Source organism: Pongo abelii, chromosome 5 (assembly GCF_028885655.2).
Source record: "Pongo abelii isolate AG06213 chromosome 5, NHGRI_mPonAbe1-v2.0_pri, whole genome shotgun sequence".
Classification (NCBI taxonomy): domain Eukaryota; kingdom Metazoa; phylum Chordata; class Mammalia; order Primates; family Hominidae; genus Pongo; species Pongo abelii.
In genome coordinates this window covers 58129850-58154140 of record NC_071990.2, presented here as the reverse complement: position 1 = coordinate 58154140, position 24291 = coordinate 58129850, and the positions used below count along the sequence as shown (strand labels likewise).

At 38.3% G+C, this 24291-nt stretch overlaps 1 protein-coding gene across 2 annotated transcripts in view; it reads right to left on the bottom strand.

Annotated features, from left to right (window-relative positions):
- The window catches only part of PRIM2 (DNA primase subunit 2), a 315636-nt gene that overhangs the window by 44137 nt on the left and 247208 nt on the right, over window positions 1-24291 (bottom strand). For both annotated transcript variants that reach the window (XM_054557660.2, XM_002817031.6), the window contains one exon: window positions 1221-1347. In XM_054557660.2, the coding sequence (XP_054413635.1) occupies window positions 1221-1347 (127 nt within the window). The remainder of the gene's footprint in view (window positions 1-1220; window positions 1348-24291) is intronic.

The window sequence follows — 24291 nt, the reverse complement described above, 5'->3', positions numbered from 1 at the left end:
TGACTGAGGGTGCACCCTGAGAATCTGCATTTCTAAAAAAGCACCTCAAGGGACTCTGAAATAAGTGATAAAAACCACTCAATATCTATTACCAGGCCGGGTGTGGTGGCTCAGGTCTGTAATCCCAGCACTTTGGGAGGCCAAGGCGGGCAGATCACCTGAGGCCCGCCAGCCTGGCCAACTAGGCGAAACCCCATCTCTACTAAAAATACAAAAAATTAGCCGGGCAGGGTGGCAGGTGCCTATAATCTTAGCTACTCAGGAGGCTGAGGCAGGAGAATTGCTTGAACCAAGGAGGCGTAGACTGCAGTGAGCCGAGATCACGCCATTGCACTCCAGCCTGGGCAACAAGAGCGAAACTCTGTCTCAAAAAAAAAAAAAATCTACATCTATATATAGATCTATCTTATCTGTCTATCTATATAACTAGTGCTGGCCACTTCTTCATCTATTAACTAATGAATGTATAGGCATTTTTTAATGATTTGGACACATAGAATGTCTTTCTACAAATACTGTTTATGATTATTTGATCTTTAGCAGCCCAAAAGTGCAGTCTTTTAAAAAGTGTTTAAGATTCTAAAACAAAAAGAAGTTTTGACACATGCTGTAGTAAGCTTTGATAATCCAGAAAATTTACTGATATGAACTATTAAATCATTCTTGGACATACCAGACAAATGAGATGTTTTGTTTTTCTTTTTAAATAACTCAGGCAAACTGACAGTTATGGCAGATATCACGACGTGTTAAATTGCCCACTTAATCTTTGTTGGTTAATCAGATGATGGTGATAAGAAAAAAACCCCACACTTTTCCTTAGTAGTTAGCCTTTGGAAAATTAATGAATCTACTATTCCAAACTTAGAATATTCTAATTTCAAAAAGCTTTGTAAAACTTACATCAGCCCTCTAAGACACTCGCAGAACACTGCAGAAGATGAGGGAGACAGAACAGCGGGAAGGAGGAAAGTGAGAACTGAAAAGCCTAATCCAGCACAAACTGAAGTACAGCTGAATGAATTTCTCTTGCCTGACCTAGTTCAGTAATAAGACAAATTGTTCTAAGAGTAATGGAGCTCTAGCTTGACAGTGACAACTGACATAAGCTACAAACTAGGTCCTGACAGGAATGCAAAAAGCTACAACATTGTTTCAGTGTTTCCAACAGAGCTCTTGGATTTCTGTACTTGGCCAACATATCCAGTGGAGGCACTTACCATGATAATCCCCTTGGCTTGGTGGATTGGATAGAATAATCTTCAGGCAACTGAAAGGTGTATAGTCTGTCCTCTTGCCTTCCTTTCCAAAGCTATGACGGATGTTGTAAGAGTAACCTTTATCAAACTGATTGGGAGGAAACAGAAAAAGAGACAAAGTCAGCCAATAATTATACTAGTGAGGTCAGCAACACAAGCTAGAATCAAAGAGTGCAAAGCGATATTTTCTAGAATAAATTCAGCATTCACGGGCAGATGTACATTCATGCCATGTATATTATTTAGGTCCTTTATGATACAAATAATTTCTTTTTTTAAAAAAGGTACAAAACTTATAGAAAACAAATTTATCAGGTAGAAGACAGCTAATGTTACCTATACGTTTAAAGATAAAGAAAATCTTTTCCTGAGAAGAATAATCGATTTGCCCTTCTTCATTTGATTCCAAAGATTATAGTAGAAGAAAAATCAGTTTAGCCTCTTTTCTATCCACCTTCCCCTAATTCTCCCTGAATTCTCATATCTACCCATTCTGCTTCCTAAATGCCTATTAAAATAGTTAATCCTAGGCCAGGTGCAGTGGCTCATGCCTGTAATCCCAGCACTTTAGGAGGCTAAGACAAGAGGATTGCTTGAGCCCAGGAGTTCGAGACCAGCCTGGGCAACATAGTGAGACCCATCTCTACAAAAAAATTAAATATTAGCTGGGTGTGGTGGCATGCACCTGTCGTCTCAGCTACTCAGGAGCCTGAGGCAGAATTATCACTTGAGCTGGGGGATTGAGGCTGCAGTGAGCCAAGATTATGCCACTGTACTTCAGCCTGGGCTACATAGTGAGACCCAGTCTCAAAATATAATAACAATAATAATAATAATGATAATAATAATAATAATAATCCCTTCCTCTGGATTTCCACTATACAAAGTAGTCAGCAAATGCTTAAGGAATGAAGTACTACAACTGCCTACTACCCAAAATCCTTGCCTCCATGTTCATAAAACAAGCTAATGGGACAGAAGGGACTTTGAATTGGGTCAGACAGGAGAACAAAAGGAACCAGCATATAATGAAAAGTGACCAGGTGCCAGGCATTTTGCTAGAAGCTTTTAAAAGTGTAATCCCATTTAATCATTTAGATAATCACAACTCCTCTATGATGCTACGCTTGAGAAAACTGAAGTTCAAAGAATGAAGCAATGTGATGTACAACAGTTATTAAATGGTAGACATGTACAGACAAGTCTGATTCCAAAACCCATCTCTACAAAAAAATTAAATTATTAGCTGAGTGTGGTGGCATGCACCTACTCAGCTACTCAGGAGCCTGAGGCAGTAAGCTATGATCGTGGCATTGCAGTCAGGGCAACAGAGCAATATTCTGTCTCTAAAAAAAATTAAAAATTAAATTTAAAAAGTCACTAACCATCAGGCATTGGAAAACATTTAATGGAAGCAGAATAATGGGTTGATGGCCTTCCTAATGCTATAGTAGACCAAGAAGTACTTCACATTTTTTTCTTCATGCATGCTGGTACTGAGGTGGGTGCAAAGATCCAACAGACAGATCTTACCTCAAGGAGTTTATGGTCCTGGAGGAACTAATCACCTATGTGTATGCGTGATTAATAGAAAACAGCATGATAATGTGTCATAAAAGAAGTAAAGTGCTATAAAAACCAAATATGTTATGAAGATAAATCTTCTAGAGAGGTATAGGTATAAGTATAGATAAAATGCTATTGAAATATGTAGGAAGAAGAGATAACTTCTGATTTTGGACCACAAAATGAAGTGTCATTTAAAATGGAGTCTGAAAGAGAAGTTATGTCCTAAAAAGATTTAACTGGAAGCTATTATTTTTAAATATCTTGTTATTTCTTATTACTAAGGAAGTGTGGTATTATGGAAAGAACGTGGGCTATATTCAATTCACTTCTGACACTAACTAGAGCTCGTGCAGATCTCTCATGGATTAAGAGCTCAGTCTCACAAGACTGTGCCCTACTTCATATACCAATTGCAAGCAGTAGGTTCCCAGGTCACCACAACTTCTGACCAGTTTGGCCACAAGTGGGAGGTTACCACAACCCCTTTCTCAGGCTCAGTAATGTGCTAGAGCAGCTCACAGAACTCCTGGGCTCAAGTGATCTTCCCACCTCAGCCTCCTGGGTGACTAGGACTACAGGTGTGTGTCACCAGACAAGGTCTTGCTATGTTGCCCAGGCTGGTCTCAAACTCCTGGGCTCAAGCAATCCTCCCACCTTGGCCTCCCAAAGCCCTGGGATTGCAGATGTGAGCCACTATGCCGGGACCTTGGTTGATGATTTTCTAATTCCACTACTAGGTGACACTCATCTGGCATAACAACCCGTACCCCTTTGGTCAACCAAAAGCAGACAATGTACCTTTGACAAGATATCTGACAAGAGCAAATATTCAATACTGGTGGAATCTTGGACAAAAATCTAACTTTCCTGGGAAAGAGGTAGGGGTTAGGGTGGGTGTCCCATGTTAAGTGGTCATTTGGGCAAAAACTACAAACCTAAAACCAAGTTTCTAAAATGAATTTTAGACTATGGCAAATGACTGATTTAGTCAAAAATTTATCTTCTACTCTGAAAAAAATACATGTGTATTTAAAAGACAAACCTTGCCACTTTTATACTGGAGCACAATCTTAAACTACCACTCAGTGATCTCTCAAGGCTGTCACAAACAGAATTATCAGAAGCTGTGAGTGGTTGTGGAGCACATCAAATGTTCCTACATGATACTTTAAGCAACACTTGTTAAATAGTGAGAAGCCAGATTGCCCAAATAACAAGTCATTTTCAAAGGGCAAAATCTTCAAGGTTCTCACTCTAATAATTAGAGTGAAATGGCTGTAAAGAGCTTTTTTACTGCTATGATTTACTGCTATGATTCTTTAACTTATAAAATGGATACTGTAGAAATCTTAGAGAATGATTACTTGGCAATTTTTCATACATGAAATTAAAGTATCATGTAGACAGAAATAAAAATAAAACAGATTATTTTGAGTTTATAAATAATTATACATATTGGTAATGAACTGAAACTTAAATACAAAAGGTGAGCAGGCCATATTTTGGAAAACAGGTAAATCCCCCCTTTTAAGTGACCGCAAGACACTTCAGAGTTGCCCTTGGCTTTCTTTCTCTGGGCTCATACTAAGAGCAACACACACAGAGTAGGCTTTTTAAAGATCCCAGGCTTTGGAGGCAGAGAAACTTGGGAAAGAATCCCCAGCTTGCCCACTTATAAGGGTATTACTTCAATCCTCAATTTTCCTAATCTATAGCGACAGTAACATTAATGCATTAAACTGCTATGGAGATTAAATTAAAACATTAAGCAGAGTACCTGTCACATCCTTTGTTCTCAATAAATATTAGCTGCTACTGGTGAGGGAAAAAACAGAAAATATTTGGTTTCCTAGTTTAAACACTGACTATGCTACTGCAAAAGACTTCTATTTCAGTAGATATTAACAGAACCTTTACCTAAAGGTTTAGGGAGGATAAAAGACTCACTAAACTATTCAATTACATTTCTAGTCATCTTCTTAAAATGTCCCCCTTCTTCCAACTCCTATCCACAACTCTAACTATTCATACAAACTGGCTCAAATGTCACTTCCTCTGTGGAATCTTCCCAAGCACCCAAGGCAGAAGACGTTGCTTCCTCAAAAGAACACACAGCAGCAGTTTTTACAGTGCTGTACCTTTCTTGTTGCAATGGAATTTATTTTTGTATTTATCACTTCTAAACTAGGAATGCTGTTAAGGGCAGGAACTTGGTTGCATACCCATCGTAGCATGCCTACTCAGTATCTGATAAAACATCTACTCTTAAGAGGTGCTCAATAACCTTCACTTGAATGAAAGAGCAAATAAGCGGTAGCTGGCTGGAAAGATGAAAGTATAAATATGCTTCAAGGGATTTTAACTTATCAGGATTAAATAACTTCAGAAACTTGCCAAATCATTGCAAGTTTACACTGCTGTGCTATTTTGTTCTTCTGGATAGCTTTTCTTCTTCACTGTAACAACAACAACAAAGACTGAAAAAGAATTTAAATGATGCCCTCTATAGAGTACAGTGGATACATTAAAAGATAATAAAAGTAATAAATTTTATTTTCTTTCAAAAATTGCCTCAGTATAGTGGGACTGGGCTGTCCAATACTTTAAGAGAATAAGAAAGAGAGTCAGAATAAGAGATAGGAAAATACCTTGCTATTTTTTGTGTGAGATTTTTTAATTTGAGGTTATAATTTAAATATAGTGAAATGCAGATATATTAAGTCTATAGTTTGATCGGTTTGGGTAAGTGACTATACCTATATAACCCACACCCCTACCAGAAGATAGAACATTTCTATCAACCTGTAGAATTCCCTCTTGCTTCTTCTCAGTCAACATTCCCCTCCCTCCACAACCAGAAGCAACTACTAATCCAATTTTTGTTACCACAGATTAGTTTTAACTATTCTGTAACTTTATATCAATGGAATCATACAGTATTAAGTATTTTGTGTCTGGCTTCTTTCATGTCCTTTAATGCTTCTGAGATTTATCCTTGCCATTACATGTATCAGCAATTTGTTCTTTTTTATTGCCGAGCAGTACTCTACTGTATGGATATACCAGATTGCTTGTCTAGGCTCTTGCTGATGGATACCTGGATGTGATACTGTGATACAACAAGAAATGTGTATTTGATCCCTGCCCCTGGTTCCTCGCAGAGAGTTCCCAAAACTCTTGTAATTTCCTGAGCAAGAGGGATGCTAGGTACATCTTTTGTTCTAATATTTGGTCTGTGGCCCCAGTTTCTAACAGAGTTGCTAATCCCTTGGAACTTCCTGGGCATTGATAAGAGTGTCTTTTGTTCTAATGAGGTGACTCTTGGTGGGCTCCTGGATGGGGGCTGGTCACCAGAAAGACCAAGCCATAATTAGAAGCCTGGAACTTTCAGCCACACTATCCCATCCTCCAGGAAAAGGAGGGGACTGAAAAATGAGTTAATAAATGCTCAGCCTATATGATGAAGCCTCCATAAAAATCCCTAAACTACACGGTTTAGAAAGCATCTGGGATGCTGAAGACATGGAGATGATAGGAGGATGGAACACCCAGAGAGGGCATGGAAGGTACATGCCGCTTCCCACATATCTTACCCAGAGTACTTCCTTGGCTGTTCACCTGTATCCCTTAAAACATCCTTTATAATAAACTGATAAATATAAGTGTTTCCCTGAGTTCTATGAGCTGCTCTAGCACATTACTGAACCTGAGAAGGGGGTTGTGGTAACCTCCCACTTGTGACCAAACTGGTCAGAAGTTGTGGTGACCTGGGAACCTACTGCTTGCAATTGGTATATGAAGTAGGGCACAGTCTTGTGAGACTGAGCTCTTAATCCATGAGAGATCTGCACGAGCTCTAGTTAGTGTCAGAAGTGAATTGAATATAGGCTATCCGGCTAGCATCAGAGAATTGGTCAGTGTGGGAAAAATCCACACATCTGGTCACTACACTGTCTGTGTTGAGAGTATAGTAGGAGAAAATTGTTTTCCTACCATACACACCGGGTTTTTACAGTTTTTGGTTATTCTCAATCAAGTGGCCATGAACATTCTTACATATGACTTTTGTAGGTATATATTTTCATTTCTCTGGGATAAATACATAGAAGTGGAATTGCTGCCAAACACTTTCCAGAGTAGTTGTACTATTTTATACCCCCACCAGCAATCACTGACAGTTCCACATTCTCCCCAACATTTGGTATGATCAGTCTTGCTAACTTTAGCCATTCTAGTGGGTAGCCAGTGGTATCTCACTTTGCATTTCCCCGATGACTAATGATCATGAGCACTTTTTCATGGCTTTTTGACCAGTGATATTCCTTATTTTATGAAATGTCTGTTCAAATCTTTTGCCCATTTAAAAATGTTGATTGCCACCTTTTAATTATTCCATAATTGAATAATTCTTTATATATTCTGGACACAAGCCCTTTGTCAAATATAGTTGTAACAAAGGCTTATCTACTTGATGGTTACCTTCTGATGAGCAGGTGTTTTTATTTTTGATGAAGTCCAATTTATCAACTTTTTAATGGTAGGGCTCTCTGTGTCCTAAGATAAATTGCAAAGATATTTTTATGTTGTCCTTTAGAAATTGTAATGTTTTAGCTTTTAAGTCTAGGTCCTGATTCATCTCAAGTTAATTTTTGTCTGTGGTGTAAGGCAGGAATCAAAGTTCTTTTTTATTCTGCATGTGGAAAAACACCTTTCCCAACACCATATGTTAAAGACACTTTCTTTTTCCCATTAAATCACTTCAGCATCCTCATCAAATTTGACCACATATGTGTAGTTCTATTTTTGGAACTGGATCTGACTGGATCAGATCTAACTGGATCCCATTGATCTATATGTCTGTCCTTTTGCCAATAACACAGTCTTGATTACAACAGCTTTAGAGTAACTTTCAAAGATAAGTAAGTCCTACTGTGTTCATTTTCAAGATTATTTTGGCCATTCTACGTCCTTGCATTTCCATATAAATTTTAGAATCGGCTTGCCGATTTCTTTTAAAAAGAGAATGCTGAAATTTTTAACAATCAGTAGTTTATGTCTTCACAACTGCTATCTGTCCACAAGTAACCAATAACCAGGAAAACAAATAGCATTTCAACGAAAAGAAAACTTTCAAGAAAGAAGAAAGACTTTCAAGTCATCATTAATTTCACTGGTGAAAACAAGGACATTAAAATTTCCAGCAAACATTTTATAAACAACTTCTGTTTGTTTCTTTAGTCATAAACATGAACTATAATCTTTTTTGTGAAAACTTTTAGGTAGGAATTGAATTTAATTAGATACAAGATTTCAGTTACGTTCATCACAAAATAGGGAAAGAACATTTTGGTAAGCTATTCTGTTAAAATAATGGAAAGCTAATCTCTCTAAAAGAGAAAAGCTAAAAGTATTAACTTCCCTCTTCTTTCCAATTCATTTATTGCCTTTGTATACATATGTCTAAAATTTGGACCCTTCCAAACCTACTGGAAACAAGAAAAAAATAAAAATAAATGAAACTTGGATCCTACTAAGCTTTCAAACTATCCATGTATTTACCAAACAAATTGTCATCTCTGGCTTTCAAATTTACAAATTCAAGAAATATTGTACAGAGGCTATTTACTTGGAGATATTTTTTAGCAAATACTTTCTAGGTCTTCATATCCATGACTCAAAGGAAAACCTCTAAGCATTCGGTATGAAAAGAGGTAGGAAGGCCAGGCGCGGTGGCTCATGCCTGTAATCCCAGTACTTTGGGAGGCCGAGGTGGGTGGATCACCTGAGGTCAGGAGTTCGAGACCAGCCTGGCCAACATGGTGAAACCCCATCTCTACTAATAATACAAAAATTAGCTGGTTGTGGTGGTGCATGCCTGTAATCCCAGCTACTCAGGAGGCTGAGGCAGGAGAATCACTTGAACCCGGGAGGCAGAGGTTGCAGTGAGCCAAGATTGCGCCATTGCACTCCAGCCTGGGCGACAAGAGCGAAACTCCGTCTCAAAAAAAAAAAAAAAAAGAGGTAGGAAGAAGTAAATAGAAAACATATGTTTCTGTCTAGGCTCTTCCCTCCCACTCCATTCATTCAGTGTGGGGAAAGGCCAGAAAGTCAAGACAGGTCTGAAGGTGGGTAAGTGGCAGTTTGCAACCTTCCAAATTAGTCCAGAAATCCCAGCTGTGGCACTGGCAATACACCAATATGCATTTCTACCGAAGACAACAGTAAGTTACTTTCAGAGGCATTACGCTAAATGATTGAACTCAAGAAAAACTGTAAAGCAGGCACACCTTTACCCAGTTCCAATCCTGTTCTCAGAGCCTCTTTCACAACTTTGTCTTCTATCCCAGGCCCACCCAGGGTCTAGTGACCTTATTATATTTTTTAAAGTATTTATGCCCAAATCTAATCAGACACTATGGTATAAACATCTCTTTGCTGAGATGGACAGTGCATGGTCTTCCTTAGAATAAAGTCTTTCCTACAAGGAAAAAAACACAAGACTAAATATTACTCCTATTTTCTTTTCTTTTTTTTTTGAGACAGAGTCTCACTCTGTCACCCAAGCTGGAGTGCAGTGGTGTGATCTTGGTTCGCTGCAACCTCCGCCTCCCAGGTTCAAGCCATTCTCCTGCCTCAGCCTCCTGAGTAGCTGGGATTACAAGTGCCCTCCACCACACCCAGCTAATTTACCCAGCTAATTTTTGTATTTTTAGTAGAGACCATGTTGCATGTTGGCCAGGCTGGTCTCGAACTCTTAACCTCAGGTGATCCACCCACCTCAGCCTCCCAAAGTGCTGAGATTACAGGCGTGAGCCATCACGCCTGGCCTACTACCCCTATTTTCAAAGCAACAAAAACTTCATTATGCAAGGTCGGCTTGAACAATAAAGTGAGAATGGTTACAAAGTATCCTTTAGAGAGAGATTTGTATTCAAAAAGGAACATCATCTTGACCTAAATGAGGCAAAAGAGCCATGTATATGTGCACAGAAATCAGCATAAGGATATGGCATTCAAAAATTTTTAATTTTTGAATTTATTACACATGAAGGTTTGTTACACAGTTATATTGTGTGGAGCTGTTAGGGCTTTTAAAGATCCCATCACCCAAGTAGTGAACAAAGTACCCAACAGGCAGTTTTTCAACCCTTCTTCTTTTCCCTCTCTCCTGGCTTTAGGTCCTCAGTGTCTATTATTTCCATATTTGTGTCCATGCGTACCCAATGTTTAGCTCCTACTTATAAGTGAGAATATGCAGTATTTGATTTTCTGTTCCTGTGTTAATTCACTTAGGTTAATGACCTCCAGCTGCATCCATGCTGCTGCAAAGGACATGATTTTGTTCTTTTTATGGCTGTGTAGTATTCCTTGGTGTATACGTACCATATTTTCTTTATCTAATTCACCTTTGATGGGTACCTGGGTTGATTTCATATGTTTGCTATTGTGAATAGTGCTGTGATAAACATAAAAGTGCAGGTGTCTTTTTGGTAGAACAATTTATTTTCCTTTGGGCATATATCTAGTAATGGGATTCCTGGGTGGAATGGTAATTCTATTTTAGTTTGAGAAATCTCCAAACTGGGGATTTCCTCAGGGGCTGAACTGATTTGCATTCTCACCAGTAGTGTGTAAGGATTCCCTTTTCTCCACAATCTCGCCATCATCCATTAATTTTTGGCTTTTTAATAACAGCCAGATACAACATTTCTTCAGGAGGACATTTTAACCTTCTTTTTAGTGGCAGGTGTTTCTTACCTTCAAGAACTTGGAACTCTAATTTACATATTAAAAGAAACAAAGTGAGAGTCTGCTAAACTACAAAGTGACCTCATTACTCACCAGTGCCCAGAATTTAGGATACCAAAATCATTAGAAGCAGGTCCTATGAAGATTAGTTAACATAAGAACTAACAGAAACTCAAGCTCAGCATCAGGGTCACACATATAAGTGAACCTGCCAGGAGGAAAAGGGCATGAAACCATCTTATGGCCTTTTCTTAGCACACATTCTTGCGATAATTTTTTGACGTATTGATTATATTGTCTTGAGTCACTAACTTAAAGTCTAATGTATAATTTTAATAACCAGAGTGATGTTATAGGCATTTAATATATGGTGCCCCCTTTTAAATTCTTAGGTAACTACTCAATTACTATCTATTAAACTAAATTTGTAATCAGTCACCTATAGATCCAAATACTTCCCTTTAACTCTTAACTTCAAACACAGTTTAACTCTTAGAGATCATTGGAACATCACACATATTCTAACCAAACAACACACCAAAGGAGATGTGGAGGCCCCAAGGAGTCCAGGAGGCAGTAAATACTAATGGTTGAAGTCAGATACTCAAGTTTAAGTATCGTCTCTACTACATGCTAGCTGTGTGACCTTGGACAGTTTACTTAACTTCTTTGCAACAATTCTCTTTTATGTAAAAAAGGAGTTATATCTATCACATAGGGTTGGCTTGGGGATTAAATTAGCTCATTTTCATAAAGTACTTGGTATAGCATCCTGCACACAGTGATAAAATGCTCTCCTTGATCAAATTTTAGTCAGGCTCTTCTGAATCCTCATCTCAACTAGGCCTAGAGCTTTGGATTTCTGTGTTCCTCTTTACATCACCCAGTTGTAACAGGAATCTTACAAAGTCAGTTGAGAAAGAACTCCCCAGATATTGAGATCACCCTCAATATCTGATCAAATTCCTCACTGCCACCCTTGGTATCTTATCACCCTGGCCAACCTGCAGCAAGGATCCTGTTAGTTCTGTTTAACCAGAATCCCCTTACCTGTGACGTTTCTTTCCTCTTAGTAATTTTTCATCCACTGACCCCCATCCCTGCTCTCTTGTCCATGCTATTTGGAATTAGGAATCCCCACTTGTGCATGCTCTCTATATGGAATGAAGCCCAGTTCTATACTGGAATCCCTTCTTCTATTGCAGCTTTTCCTGAATAAAATCTGTTTTTACCATTTTAACTACTATCTCTTATTTTTCTTTAACAGTTTTTGGTCCATGATTCAGATCTGGATCTGAACCACCATTAGACTCTTGGACACAATAACCAATCTCTAAGCACACACCAAGACTTTGTCTTCAGTCTGCTTGCTTTTTGGGTATCTGGTGGTGAGTGACTCCAATATCCAGTGCTCTAGATAAATGTCCATCGAATCACAGTGAGGACAGATTTTGATTAATATTCTGATTACATTGTCTGAAGCTGGATTAGAGGCCCAGACTTCTTTGTTTGAAAGGCACCTACTCAGCTAGAAGTCTTTCTTTCTGGGACTCACTGTGTCAAGAAGACATTTACTCCCTGACTCCTGAGCCTGGCTCTTGGCTGGAAAATTCTTCCTGGATCTTTGTCTCCTGGGATGGAGACTTTTCCTGGCTCTTTGTTTCCAGTGGGGATCCACTCCCCAGTGCCTGGGCTGGAATTTTTTCCCTGCTCTTTATGAGGCCTCTCTCTTCTGTCTGTTTAATCCTGCTTCTCCCATGGGAACTTCTCAATCGAAACCTCACCTTATCAAACTCCTGCTTTGCCACTATAGTTCTAATACTGTCTGCTTGCTTTCTCACTGGCAAAGCCTTACCAAAAACTCTCTTCAGCTATGGTGGGGGCTCCTGGTATATCCCTAAATTAGTCCATCTAAAAAGAGCCCTAGAGCAAAAAGGAACAAAGCTTTTGGATGCCCAGTGGTCTGCTTATTTCACTTGGTATTAAGAAGCCAAAAAACAGCGAAATAATTCAAATCTCAGTCAAACTAGTGAGGCTCTTTCACACTGTCTTTAGAAAAATTTTTCTGACTCAGTAAAGTTCCTAGAGCTCTCAAGAGCACCTCCATATTCCCCTCCCAGCTTTCCTTTATAGCCTCCTCTCCCAAACTCTCTTCCACCATCTGCCCCCTCCTCCAGTCCCTCACCTCCCTGTAACCAAAAGGTTCACTGGCCTCCATCTCCTTCAGATGAAGCCCAGGATCAGCCAGTACCTGTTCCCAAGTGAGGCTAATAGAAGAGAGAACATTTAAACCTTGGTCTAGGTCTAATTGCATCCTATCACCAAATACTTTCCTGACCACAGAAAGGAAAGGGAAAGGTTTGTTGAACAATTTAGAATCATTCTAGGTGCATACTCTCTGGGATTCCCTGATTTAAATCAACTTATCTGCCTGTTGGTTGGGCCTGGAAATGCCTCCCTTTGCTTTGAAAAAGCTAAATGGACCACTATTTCTGATGAACCTCAGTTCCTTCCTTGGGCGCACTCAAGGGTCTCAGCCTACCCCTGATACCCCGAGGGAAGTAAGAAATTACTAGGAGCCATCCGTCAAATCTCTCCCATTAAAATTGATTGGTCACATATCTAACATTGTAAATAACAAACTGATGAAACTGTGGCTATCACCATCAATTAAAGACAACATGGAAAGAGAATTCAGGGGTGGAACTGACTTTCCAAACAGCCTCTGCTCAGGCCATGCAATCTTTGTAATTAGTTTCAGGCCAGACCTCCATGACACATTACAGAAAAATAATATTAATTAACAAAATGTATACATGTCTAGGCTCCAGACATTAGCCCAATAATATGAAAATAGTATTTCAAAAATATTGGAAAATACACAATGCAAGCTTGTGGCACTGCAGTTAAAACAACTGGAAAAACCTGAAATTTTTAACTCACAGCAAGCTCCACAATGGAAGGCTCCCATTGATCTCAACGATGTGCTGATATCGTGAGGAAAAAAGACACTGGGCCTGGAATTGCCCAGTGCTCAAGAGGAAGGAAAAACCCAAGTCCCCCTCCTCACCAGAGAATTGTCTATTTTCGTCCAGAGAAGCAAATGTCCCAATGCCCTCAATTACTACTAAACTTGCATGAAGAAATAATGCTACAAGTTAAAGGGCCTCCACGTCTCTCATCAATACCAGGACAACACATTCTACCCTCAACACGAACGACCTCGCTTCCTGCCCCTTCCCCACAGTCTCCAAACTTTACCACTGGTGGGTTTTGATGCTTTGCCCCCAGCTCATCCTCATATCTCTATGGGACCTGTTAAAGGTCAACATAATCTTCTACTCAGCTCCACTACCCCAGTAAACTTGTGTGGAAAGTATCTTCTCATGAATGGAGGTACAAAACTTCCTGCTGGACTGCTTCTACCCGCCCCTGAGTCTTCCTCTTCATGTCTATGTCCCCTAATGGTTTTGTCTGACTTCCCCCAAGCAGGGAGTTCCTTTGCCCACTTCAACCTATCTACTTAAATAAAGATTTAAGCAAACTATTAAAATTATCTAAGGTATATGCGATACAGAACCCATATAAGGTAGAAACAGATCCTTCCAAGCCTCTCCCCAGGATTCCCCAATATCGTTTAAAACCACAAGGACTAGCGGTTGCTCTCCCTGATAATGAGAGGCTTATTAGACATAAGTCCCCACTTCTAATCCATGCATTACTCCCATTTGGCTATTAAAAAGTCAAGTGGGAAAGGATATCAGTTCCTTCCTGGGATCTATCAATTACACTGTCAAATCAAGATTTCCCTTGGTGCCTAATCCTAACACTATCCTGTCTGTTATCTCTTCCAACATGCAATATTTCATGGTGATTCATTTGTGTTCTGTTTTTTTTTTTTTGAGACAGAGTCTCACTCTGTCGCCCAGGCTGGAGTGCAGTGGCTTGATCTCAGCTCACTGAAAGCTCTGCCTCCCAGGTTCACGCCATTCTCCTACCTCAGCCTCCCAAGTAGCTGGGACTACAGGCATCCGCCACCATGCCTAGCTAATTTTTTGTATTTTTAGTAGAGACGGGGTTTCACCATGTTAGCCAGGATGGTCTCGATCTCCTGACCTTGTGATCAGCCTGCCTCGGCCTCCCAAAGTGCTGAAATTACAAGCGTGAGCCACTGCTCTCGGCTGTGTTCTGCCTTTTATAATATTCCCCTTCATAAAGAATCTCACTACTACTTTGCCTTCACCTGGGAAAATAAACAATACACCTGGACTGTTATGCCCCAATGATTTACGCAGGCCCTACATATTTCTCATGGACCTTTTTGATGGAGTTAAAATTCCCAGAAGACTCCACTATAATCCAATATGTAAATGACCTGTTTCTATGCACTTTCAGTTATGACAACTCCCTTCAGGACACTGAATACTTTACTTTAAGGCAATGGCAAGAAAAGACCACAAAGTTTCTAGAGGAAGTGTAATTATTCCATGTGTTCAATATCTGGGTCATGGTATTTCAGCTGCAGGTAAAATGATCTTCACAGGCAGAGCTTCTACTATTCATCATTTTCCTCTTCCTGAAACAAAATAACAGAGGTTTTTGGATCTTGTGGGCTATTGTAGGATGTGGATACCTAATTTCTCATAGACTGATGATTGCCTTTAAGGTTCACAGCCTTCACTATGACTTTTCCTCATCTGAGATTAGTCTTCTCTTACATTTTTCTGTCCCTAAATTTCGGAGCTCCTTGTTCTCCCCCAGCTCTGCCTTTTCCTTATCTCTTAGCAAGACTATTCATCCACAGAGCCTTTGGCAAGCCTGGGCTGGACTAGTCACCACTTCCCATAATGCCACAGACTGAGGGTACTGTGCTTCCTTTCCTGTGGGCACATCTGGCATTTCCAAGATTCCTGTGAGAAATCAAAATTCATATTTTGCTATATCTTCCCTCTCTTTTCTTCCACCATTTTAAACCAGACAAATACCCATTGTGAGAAAAACCTCTGAATATACTCCAGTCTATCCTTGCAAGGGTCATGTCCACTCCCATCATAATTTTACCATCAATTCTTTTCTGGGAACAAGCATTTGTCATTACACTTCTCCAGCCGTCATTAAAATGTAACATAATGCCCCCAAGCCACTACAGGTTCCTGGACATCTCTCATACGAATGGAAAATGTCCCCACTTCCCCTCTCAGCCTAATTTCTCTCACCCAACCCAACCACACACAGACCACCTCCAAAAAATTCTTTCTCAATCATCGAAATGTTTATTCTTTGGTCACCTTCAGCCAACAGATAATTATCTTATGACTCCAGGCTAGCGCCCAATGATTCTTATTCTGTCTGTGGAACTCAAACCTATTAACTGTTACCAGCCAACTGGAATGGATCTCGCTACCTCTCTAATCTTACTAATCCCTTCATCTACTTGATTCCCCACAATTTCTTTCCTTTTTTAAAGTTATCTCTAAAACAATCACCCACTCCCTCCAGTTGACCTCACTCTCACTATGAGAGCAAAAGAGGTATCCAGAACATCATACGTTCTGTTGTAGGTGATCTTGGTTACTCAGGTGGTGACTTAGAAAGAACAGAAACTGGGCATAAGTTCTACCCATGATCTCAAGACATTAAGAAGTCTCAACAGATGGTTCAGCTCATCTTTACTGAAAAGGAACTGAACACAAGATGGACTTAGATTGCTGAGTGAAGAGAATAATGCTTTATTTCCTTGAACAAAAGGAGCAACTGACAAGATGCCCTCCTTGGCCAAACTTAAGTCAGGCTCCTCGGAATCCTCTTCTCAACTAGGCCTTGACCTTTGGTCTCAATTTTGCATAGCACAGTTGTAGTAAGAATCTTGCAGTCAGTTTAGAGAGAACCCCCTACCCTCACTATTTGTTCACCTTCAATATTTGATCACCCTCAGTATCTAATCAAATTCCGCCTCCCTGCACTCTCCAACACCCCCCTTGGTATCTCATCACCCAGCCTGCCTTGAGCAAGAATCATCTGAGGTTGGCTTAACCACAATCTCCCCATTCCTTAAGTTTCTTTCGTCTCCGTAATTTTTCATCCATTAACGCCATCTTGCTCTTTGGCTATAAATCCCTTCTGGTCTATGCTGTATTCAGAATTGAACCCTGTTCTATACTAAGGTCTCTCTTCCCCTATTACAGTAGTTCCTGAATAAAATGTTTTTACCACTTTAACTACTGTAATGTACAGCTCCACTTTTCTTTAAAAAATAGTAAGCACTCAATACTTTAGAGTTACTAACATTACCAAGGTTGTCAGTTTTACTATTAACTAGGAAAAGCTATCTTGAGTAGGTCAGACCCGGTGTGTTGTTTAATATTACTTAAATTACTTATGTTTTGCCTCCAGCTTCTTCATTAGAAAAACCTGCGTCTAGTTACTCTCTCTAACTCCTCATAGGAGCTTAAAAAAATCAGTTAAGCAATTTGAAGTCTGTAACACAGCTGGAAAACATTGCTTCTGTTACTCTAATTCAGCAAATTACCTCCTATGGCGTATTAAATATTCCTTTTTCTGCTCTGTAAGAGTTAATTCATTTCTCATCGGTGAGAACTTTTCACAGGCTGTGAAGCAGCAAGGTGTTACAGAGATAACACAGATTTTGTTTCTAACTCTGCCACCTACAAGCTGAATTATGTTAGGCAATTATAAGTTACCTCAGTCTCTTTGTATACTAAACTGTAAGTATGTATTATTTGCTACAATTCTGTGTATAAAATTTGTAGAAACTAGTTTGTGCCATTTTTGAAAGGTGAAATTTATAAAATAGTTCATTTTATAATCAAATATATCTCTGAAGACTCCTGGGAGTTCCCCTGAAAAGGTGTTAAAAATTGTAAAAATTTCACCTATTATGAAGGTTCCATCCAAAAAAGCAGGACATATGTTCTTCATCTTCATTTCTTAATCTCTTCCCCTGAAGTCATGGAGAACATTTTCAGTTCTGGACTCCAGAGTATACAGAATTTCTTTCTCAAATTTCCCGTGGGGCAAGGTCAAGACACAGTTTTAAAATTTTCATTGACCACATTGTTTTCAGAAAATGGAAAGGAAATAATGAAATGCCAAAAATCCACAGAATAAGTATTAAATAGGATAACCTTATGTAAACTGATGTGGCCACTCATTAAGCAGACCACTTTCAGTAATGTCAATAGATCAAAAGAAAGGTCAGCTGTGTATCAAAGGCTCTGCCATAATCATCAGAGGAAAATGGAGAGCTATCTGTTCAGGAATACTGTAGGTAGGCTGGCTAGTGGGTTTGTTTCATCTTTTTCACTATACCCAAATAGACAAGAAAACAAGATCTGAGGGCTATTTGTCACCTGGGGCTCTGTGATTTGCATCATTCTAACTATATCTATTATATTCAGTCAGATATTTATTAAATAAAATGTCTAAATTCCTAATGGGGAATTTAGTACAAATGCACTACTGTTATTAGCAAAAAGAAAAAAAAAACAAAAACAAAAAACAAAACAAAAACAAAAAAAACCAGGGTAACACTTAGTGATGTTTCAACAACAGTAGCTTACGTTTCTACAGATCTTTAGTGTTTAACAAGATGATTCTTCCTGGACTTTTCACTAACTGTAAGGTAATGCAAATTAGATATTTGTATTTTATAAATGAGGAAACTAAGGTTTCCAGAAGTCAAGTGGATAGTTATTTCAGTTACTTAATGGGAAACCTGAAACTAAAATCCTAGTCTTCTACATTCTAGAAGATATTATAAAATTATAAATGGAGAAAAGAAATAAACACATATAACCAGTATCAGTTATCCATTCAACTACAGGCTGCTTCCCCACTGTCACTCAGTTGCTTCAAGGGTCATCTGAAAGTCGCACTGAACCACGGTTAAACAAAATGTTTCTGATTCCAACGAAAACCAGAGAAAAGTTATCTACTATCTAAAGAAATAGTAACTCTAACAAGTCACTCATATTATTTATCCAGTTTCTAATTTAACAGAACTTTAGAATAATAAAATATGGCAAACTTGAAGGTAAAAGTCTGAACTAAAAAATATTAAATAGTGTTTCAGTATGCTTTCAAATGGCCAGTTTTCTTCATATTCCAACTTCCTATAATTATCAAGTTGAGGACACGACAAGGAACTGGAGTACAAAATCAGAGAAAAGGAAGTATACAAATGGAGAGGAAAGGATATAGAACACGCCATTGCTTATTAAACTAGCAACTTGATCTGGAGCCTTAGCAAATTTAGTTTTCTTACCAGTTAGAATTAGGATTTAAAAGCTGAACAGGCTTCAGACCTTACCTAGTGCAGCCACTATTTGATAGTACAACAAGGAACAGAGGGTCTAACCCTAAGTTGCAGTTTCTAAATGAGTTAGAAAAAAAACCTTTCTAACAGGCATGGTGGCTCCCACCTGTAATCCCAGCACTTTGGGAGGCTGAGGCAGGAGAACTGCTTGAGTCCAGGAGTTTGAGACCCGCCTGGGCAACATAGTGAGACAAAAAATTTAAAAAATTAGCTAGGCATGTTGCCCCATGCCTGTAGTCCCAGCTACATGGGATGCTGGTCTGGAAGGCCTTAGACCCTGCGTTGCCTAGTTCATGCGCCTCTTGTTCACTTCTTTAAACCCTGTGTGTAGCACAAAACCTAGCAAATTGCAGCTGCTCAATGAATGTTTACTTGGCTGAACTGTTAGGAATCTTTTTTGGACTGTATGTTCATATGGTCATCCCTACCAGAGGACTGAAAGCTAATCTTATGACATATTTCTCTGTTAACTTTCAGTGCCAAAAAAAGATTTAGCAAGTAAGTTCCTGCCCCTAAATACTATAACTTAACATACTATTTAAATAGAGGCCTTCAACAATTCAACCTGGAGGAAATGGTCAGGGGGAGTTCTACGGGAGATAATTTTCGTCAGCTATCTGTTCAGACAGGTATGCCTACTATTAATGATATATTAATGATAAAATTTTCACCCTTGTTTTAGAAAAATCTGCTTTATTCATTGATATGAATGCCACTGATGTAACAGCAATGAAAATTTATTAAACTTCCAGATATAATTTGCCAAAATTTGAGATAGAAACCAGACAACCCTTCACTTCGGAAGTAAAACATTTACTAATCACATACTTCTAGCCTAAAAGACTAGATTTAGTAATCCGTAAAAGGTGGTCAATTTAGTCTCTATCTCAGTAGCAGAAAAGGAGCCAACATAAAACAAGTATCATCAGAAAACCACAGGAGTACGCCGAGTGATATAGAATTTGCTAGTCCAAGATAGTTGGCTCAGCTTGAATAAATGGTCTTTTCACTCCACAGAAACAAGAAAACTGAAAACATCATCCAAGTCTGCAATCAGAGACTGCACAATTAGCTGATCAGAGCTAATCTAGAGAGAAGCTGCCTTTTCTTCACAGAAACAAGAATTATGATTTTTAAAAATGTTTTGAGGAATTAAATGCAAATTTATTTCACTTTTACTAGATTAGTTTCACCCTATTTACTTATTTTCCCAAATTTATTTTCTGTCCCCACCTCCCTTTTTTTTTTTTTTTTTTTCATAGTTGTTTTTCTAGAACTCATTATCTGGCCACTTTACTCAACAGTGAATATTTTCAAGTATCGACTATTTTGATAGAATTTTTAAAATCTAACTTGATCATCAAAAAGATGTCTAAAGATACTACAGATGGGGTTCAAAACATGCTATCCCAAAATATGGCACTTTGGCATTTCAGGAAATAGCAAAAGCAGAAAAACCACTCTCATTATCCCCTCGACCCTTCTCCCCTAAAGCAGGTTATAAAACCTAGAAAGAATTCTTTGACCTCTCTTCTCAGTAAGAACTTCATTCCAGAGATGCCCTGAAGGAAAGAAATGTCCTCATCGCTGAAGACACAGGGATACAGAGAAGAATGTAAACAAATAGGCCTTGCAAGCTTCTTCCCAGTTTATTAGATTATATCCCTTTTATCTTATCATACTTCCCTATGACCACTTGTCATCAAACTAAGCATAAAAATAGTTTTTCCTGTTTGAGTTTTCATATCCTTATGAAGGTTCCCATGTCATATAAAACCCATATGAAATAAATTTGTATGCATTTCTCTTATTAATCTGTCTTTTGTTATAGGACCTCAGCCATGAACCTAAAGATGGGTGAGGAAAAAATCTTTTCTCCCATACACTACTCATAACCTAGTAAAACTATTATGTGCAATGAGTCTAAGGTTTTTAAACTTTCAGTTAATTAACTAATTTTATTTTTTGTAAACAGGAGATCTTGCTATGATGCCAGGGCAGGTCTCAAATTCCTGGCCTCAAGCAACCCTCTGTCCTGGGCCTCTCAAAGGCATGAGGCCTTTGAGCCTCATTGAGATTACAGGCATGAGCCACTGCACCTGGCAAAGTCTAGGGTTTTGAAGAGCTACCAAGAAGACTGCAAAATATAACTCCTTAATCCTACAAATGTTAAGAAAAACAATATTTTTATATAAACATTTAAATATTTTTATATATTGATACATTTCAATATGTTCCTGGGTGCATAAAGGTTTAGAATTGTCTTATATTAGTAGACTATACCTTTTATCACATATAAAAATATAACTTTGTCCATTTTAATACTTTTCTCCTTGTACTGCATTTTGTGTAACATTGTCACTCCAAGTTTCTTTTAAATTCCCCTTGCTTTTATCTGCACCCTCCCTCCCCATGCCCACCTTTATTTTCAATCTTTCTGTGTCAGGATAACTTAAATAAGCAGCAAATGGGCAATTGGTTATCCAGGGCTACCCTCTAGTGGTTACTGATAGCATATTAAAATATACCTTTTTCTATCAATGTCATAATTAATCAAACTTCACAAAAAAAGATCTTTAGCACACTTCTACTTACACTGTTAATTATCAAATTAGCTCCAGAATAACTCTTAAACTAAATTGCTGAAGGATTAAATTATTTTCACAAAGTCACAGCAATATCCTGAGATGTTTCATTTATTAGATTACATGTTATCTTCTAGTCATCTAAGCATTACCACATAACAGACAACCAAAAGAACAAAATTACATAAAATTTTTAAAGCTAGCAATAAATAATAGACTATACCATGCCTTGAAATGACAAATGTGATGAGATGAAGTTTTAATTTACTGTGACAAGCCAGACTGTTCCTGTACAATTTCAAGGACAAAGAAAACATGGATCTATAAGCCTCCTGTTGTAGGCAAGGGTTTGTTTCTTTTCTAAAGGTCAGGAGCCAATAGTTCACACTTGGTGAGACTAAATTCCCTAAGGGCTGCCTCTGAAGGAGATCAAGAGAGAAATGTATCCAAAAAAAAGCTGTATTAAGAATTAGAAAAAATGTATGTTAGCTGACAGATGGCTAATTTATTTTTTAAAGAGAATTTACAAGGCTTTTTGGAGATGTGGTTGATTCAGGACTGAGGCAGGGAAAATACAAGATGAGTCTGAAGCATCTTGTGGTGCTAGAGAGGGTGTGCTCAAAAGAAGGAAGGAGGTGTGTCAAAAAAGCACAGGAACCAACCTGAAAGAGCTCCCAGTGGCCAAAGCTGAACATTTTGGACAACAAAATCAACAACAAAGACTGGATTATAACCCATAGAATGAAATACATATCCATGAATGTGCACTAACATAAATAACTGAATACATAAATAAATGGGGAGAAAGGACAGTCTTTCCTTATAGAAACATTCCAATAATAAATGTATATGGAATAGGGGAAATAGAAAATAAACTTTAGAGCACCTTAGTGATGATACTTGCAGGCAAGATCCATGGAGGGATGACAAAAATCAGTGGGGAAGCAGGATATTTACATAGTCTAAAAGTATGTCCCCCAAGATGTTCTGAGGAGAACATAGTAACTCTACAGTAGAGAAACCCAGCAGATACCACTTTAACCAAGTGATCAAGGTTAATATCACCAGCAATAAGTTATCATTATTAATAATAAGTAATAAGTGTTGATATCACATGCCCTTAGAGGGATACGATGAGAAGCGAACATCACACCTGTCCTGCCAAAAATGCATAACCTCAATCTAATCACGAGAAAACTTCAGACAAACCCAAAGTAACCAGTATCCTTCCAAAGTATCAAGGTCATGAAAAGACAAGGAAAGACTGAGAAATTGTCACAGACTAGAAGAGATTAAGGAGACATGACAACTAAATGCAATGTGGAGTCTTTTACTAGATCTTGGAACAGCAGAAGGACATTAGTGAGAAAACTGCTAAATTGTGAATAAAGTCTCTAGTTACAGTATTGTACCAATGTTAATTTGTTGATTCTGATAGTTGAATAATATTTGTGCAAGATGCTAATATTAGAAGCTCGGTGAAGAGTATATGGAACTCTTTGTACTGTTTTTATAACTTTTCCATTAGTCTAAACTTTTCTCACAAATAAAAAGTTTATGGCCGGGTGCAGTGGCTCATGCCTGTAAATCCAGCACTTTGGGAGGCTGAGGCGGGTGGATCACCTGAGGTCAGGAGTTTGAGACCAGTCTGGCCAATATGGTGAAACCCCATCTCTACTAAAAACACAAAAATTAGCTGGACGTGGTGGTGGGCGCCTGTAATCCCAGCTACTTGGGAGGCTGAGGCAGGAGAATTGCTTGAACCCAGAGGTGGAGGTTGCAGTGAGCCAAGAGCGTGCCACTGCACTCCAGCCTGGGCGACAGAGTGACACTCCGCCCTAAAAAAAGAAAAAAAAAATTTATATACCAGGCAATGGAAAAGTACAACATAGATTACCTCATTTGATTCTCCTAATAACTAGGCAAAGGTGGTGTGAATATCCCTATTTTACAGCCTAGGAAATTGAGACTTCGAAATATTAAGTGAAATGTTCAAATGCACACAGTAAGATGTGTCAGGACTGAAACATCATTATGACTTGTTCAAAGTCTCCATTCCTTCTACCATGTTATGAGGATCTGCACAGGCCTGTATCCACCCAAGAAACACAAGTAATCTCTTCTAAAACTAGAGTAAAATTTTAAAGTGGCAGCAATGCTAAAAAAAAAAAAAAAAACAAAAAAAAAAAAACAGCAGAGGCTATATTCAGAATCTAGTGGCAATTTTTAATTTGCTTAAAATATGCAGTTTTGGGGGAAACATGGTTTTCTGTCAAAAAGGCAAATTACTATATATTTAAATAAAGTCATTTGTATTTACTATGACATCCAGCAAGTCTTATAAAACTATACAAATTACAATATACTGCTATGCTACCCAATATGAAGTATAAAAAAGATGAGTTTGTAACAAAGGTCATTTAACTTCAACAGGCATAGACGTTTTATTACATAGTTCAAAGATACCTAAAACAGATGAGAGGAATTTTCAGATGTCTTAGTGTTTTTTTTCCTTGCAATTTGCAACATTAAACCATTTACCTACATAAACACCACATAAATATTATTTAATACAAAGAAGCAGCATATCAAACCCTATAGAAATATCTGAGAAAATGTCCATGATGGAAAAGAAATGCTTCCCTCTTTTCCCTTTTAGTGATACGTTACAGTCATCACAGTAACGATAGGTTACTTCATTTTGTGAATGACAATAAAGGATCAGAATTAAAGCCCCTAAACAAAGTGGTTCCTTTCTCATAACCAAATGTAACTGAATTAAATTATTGATGGA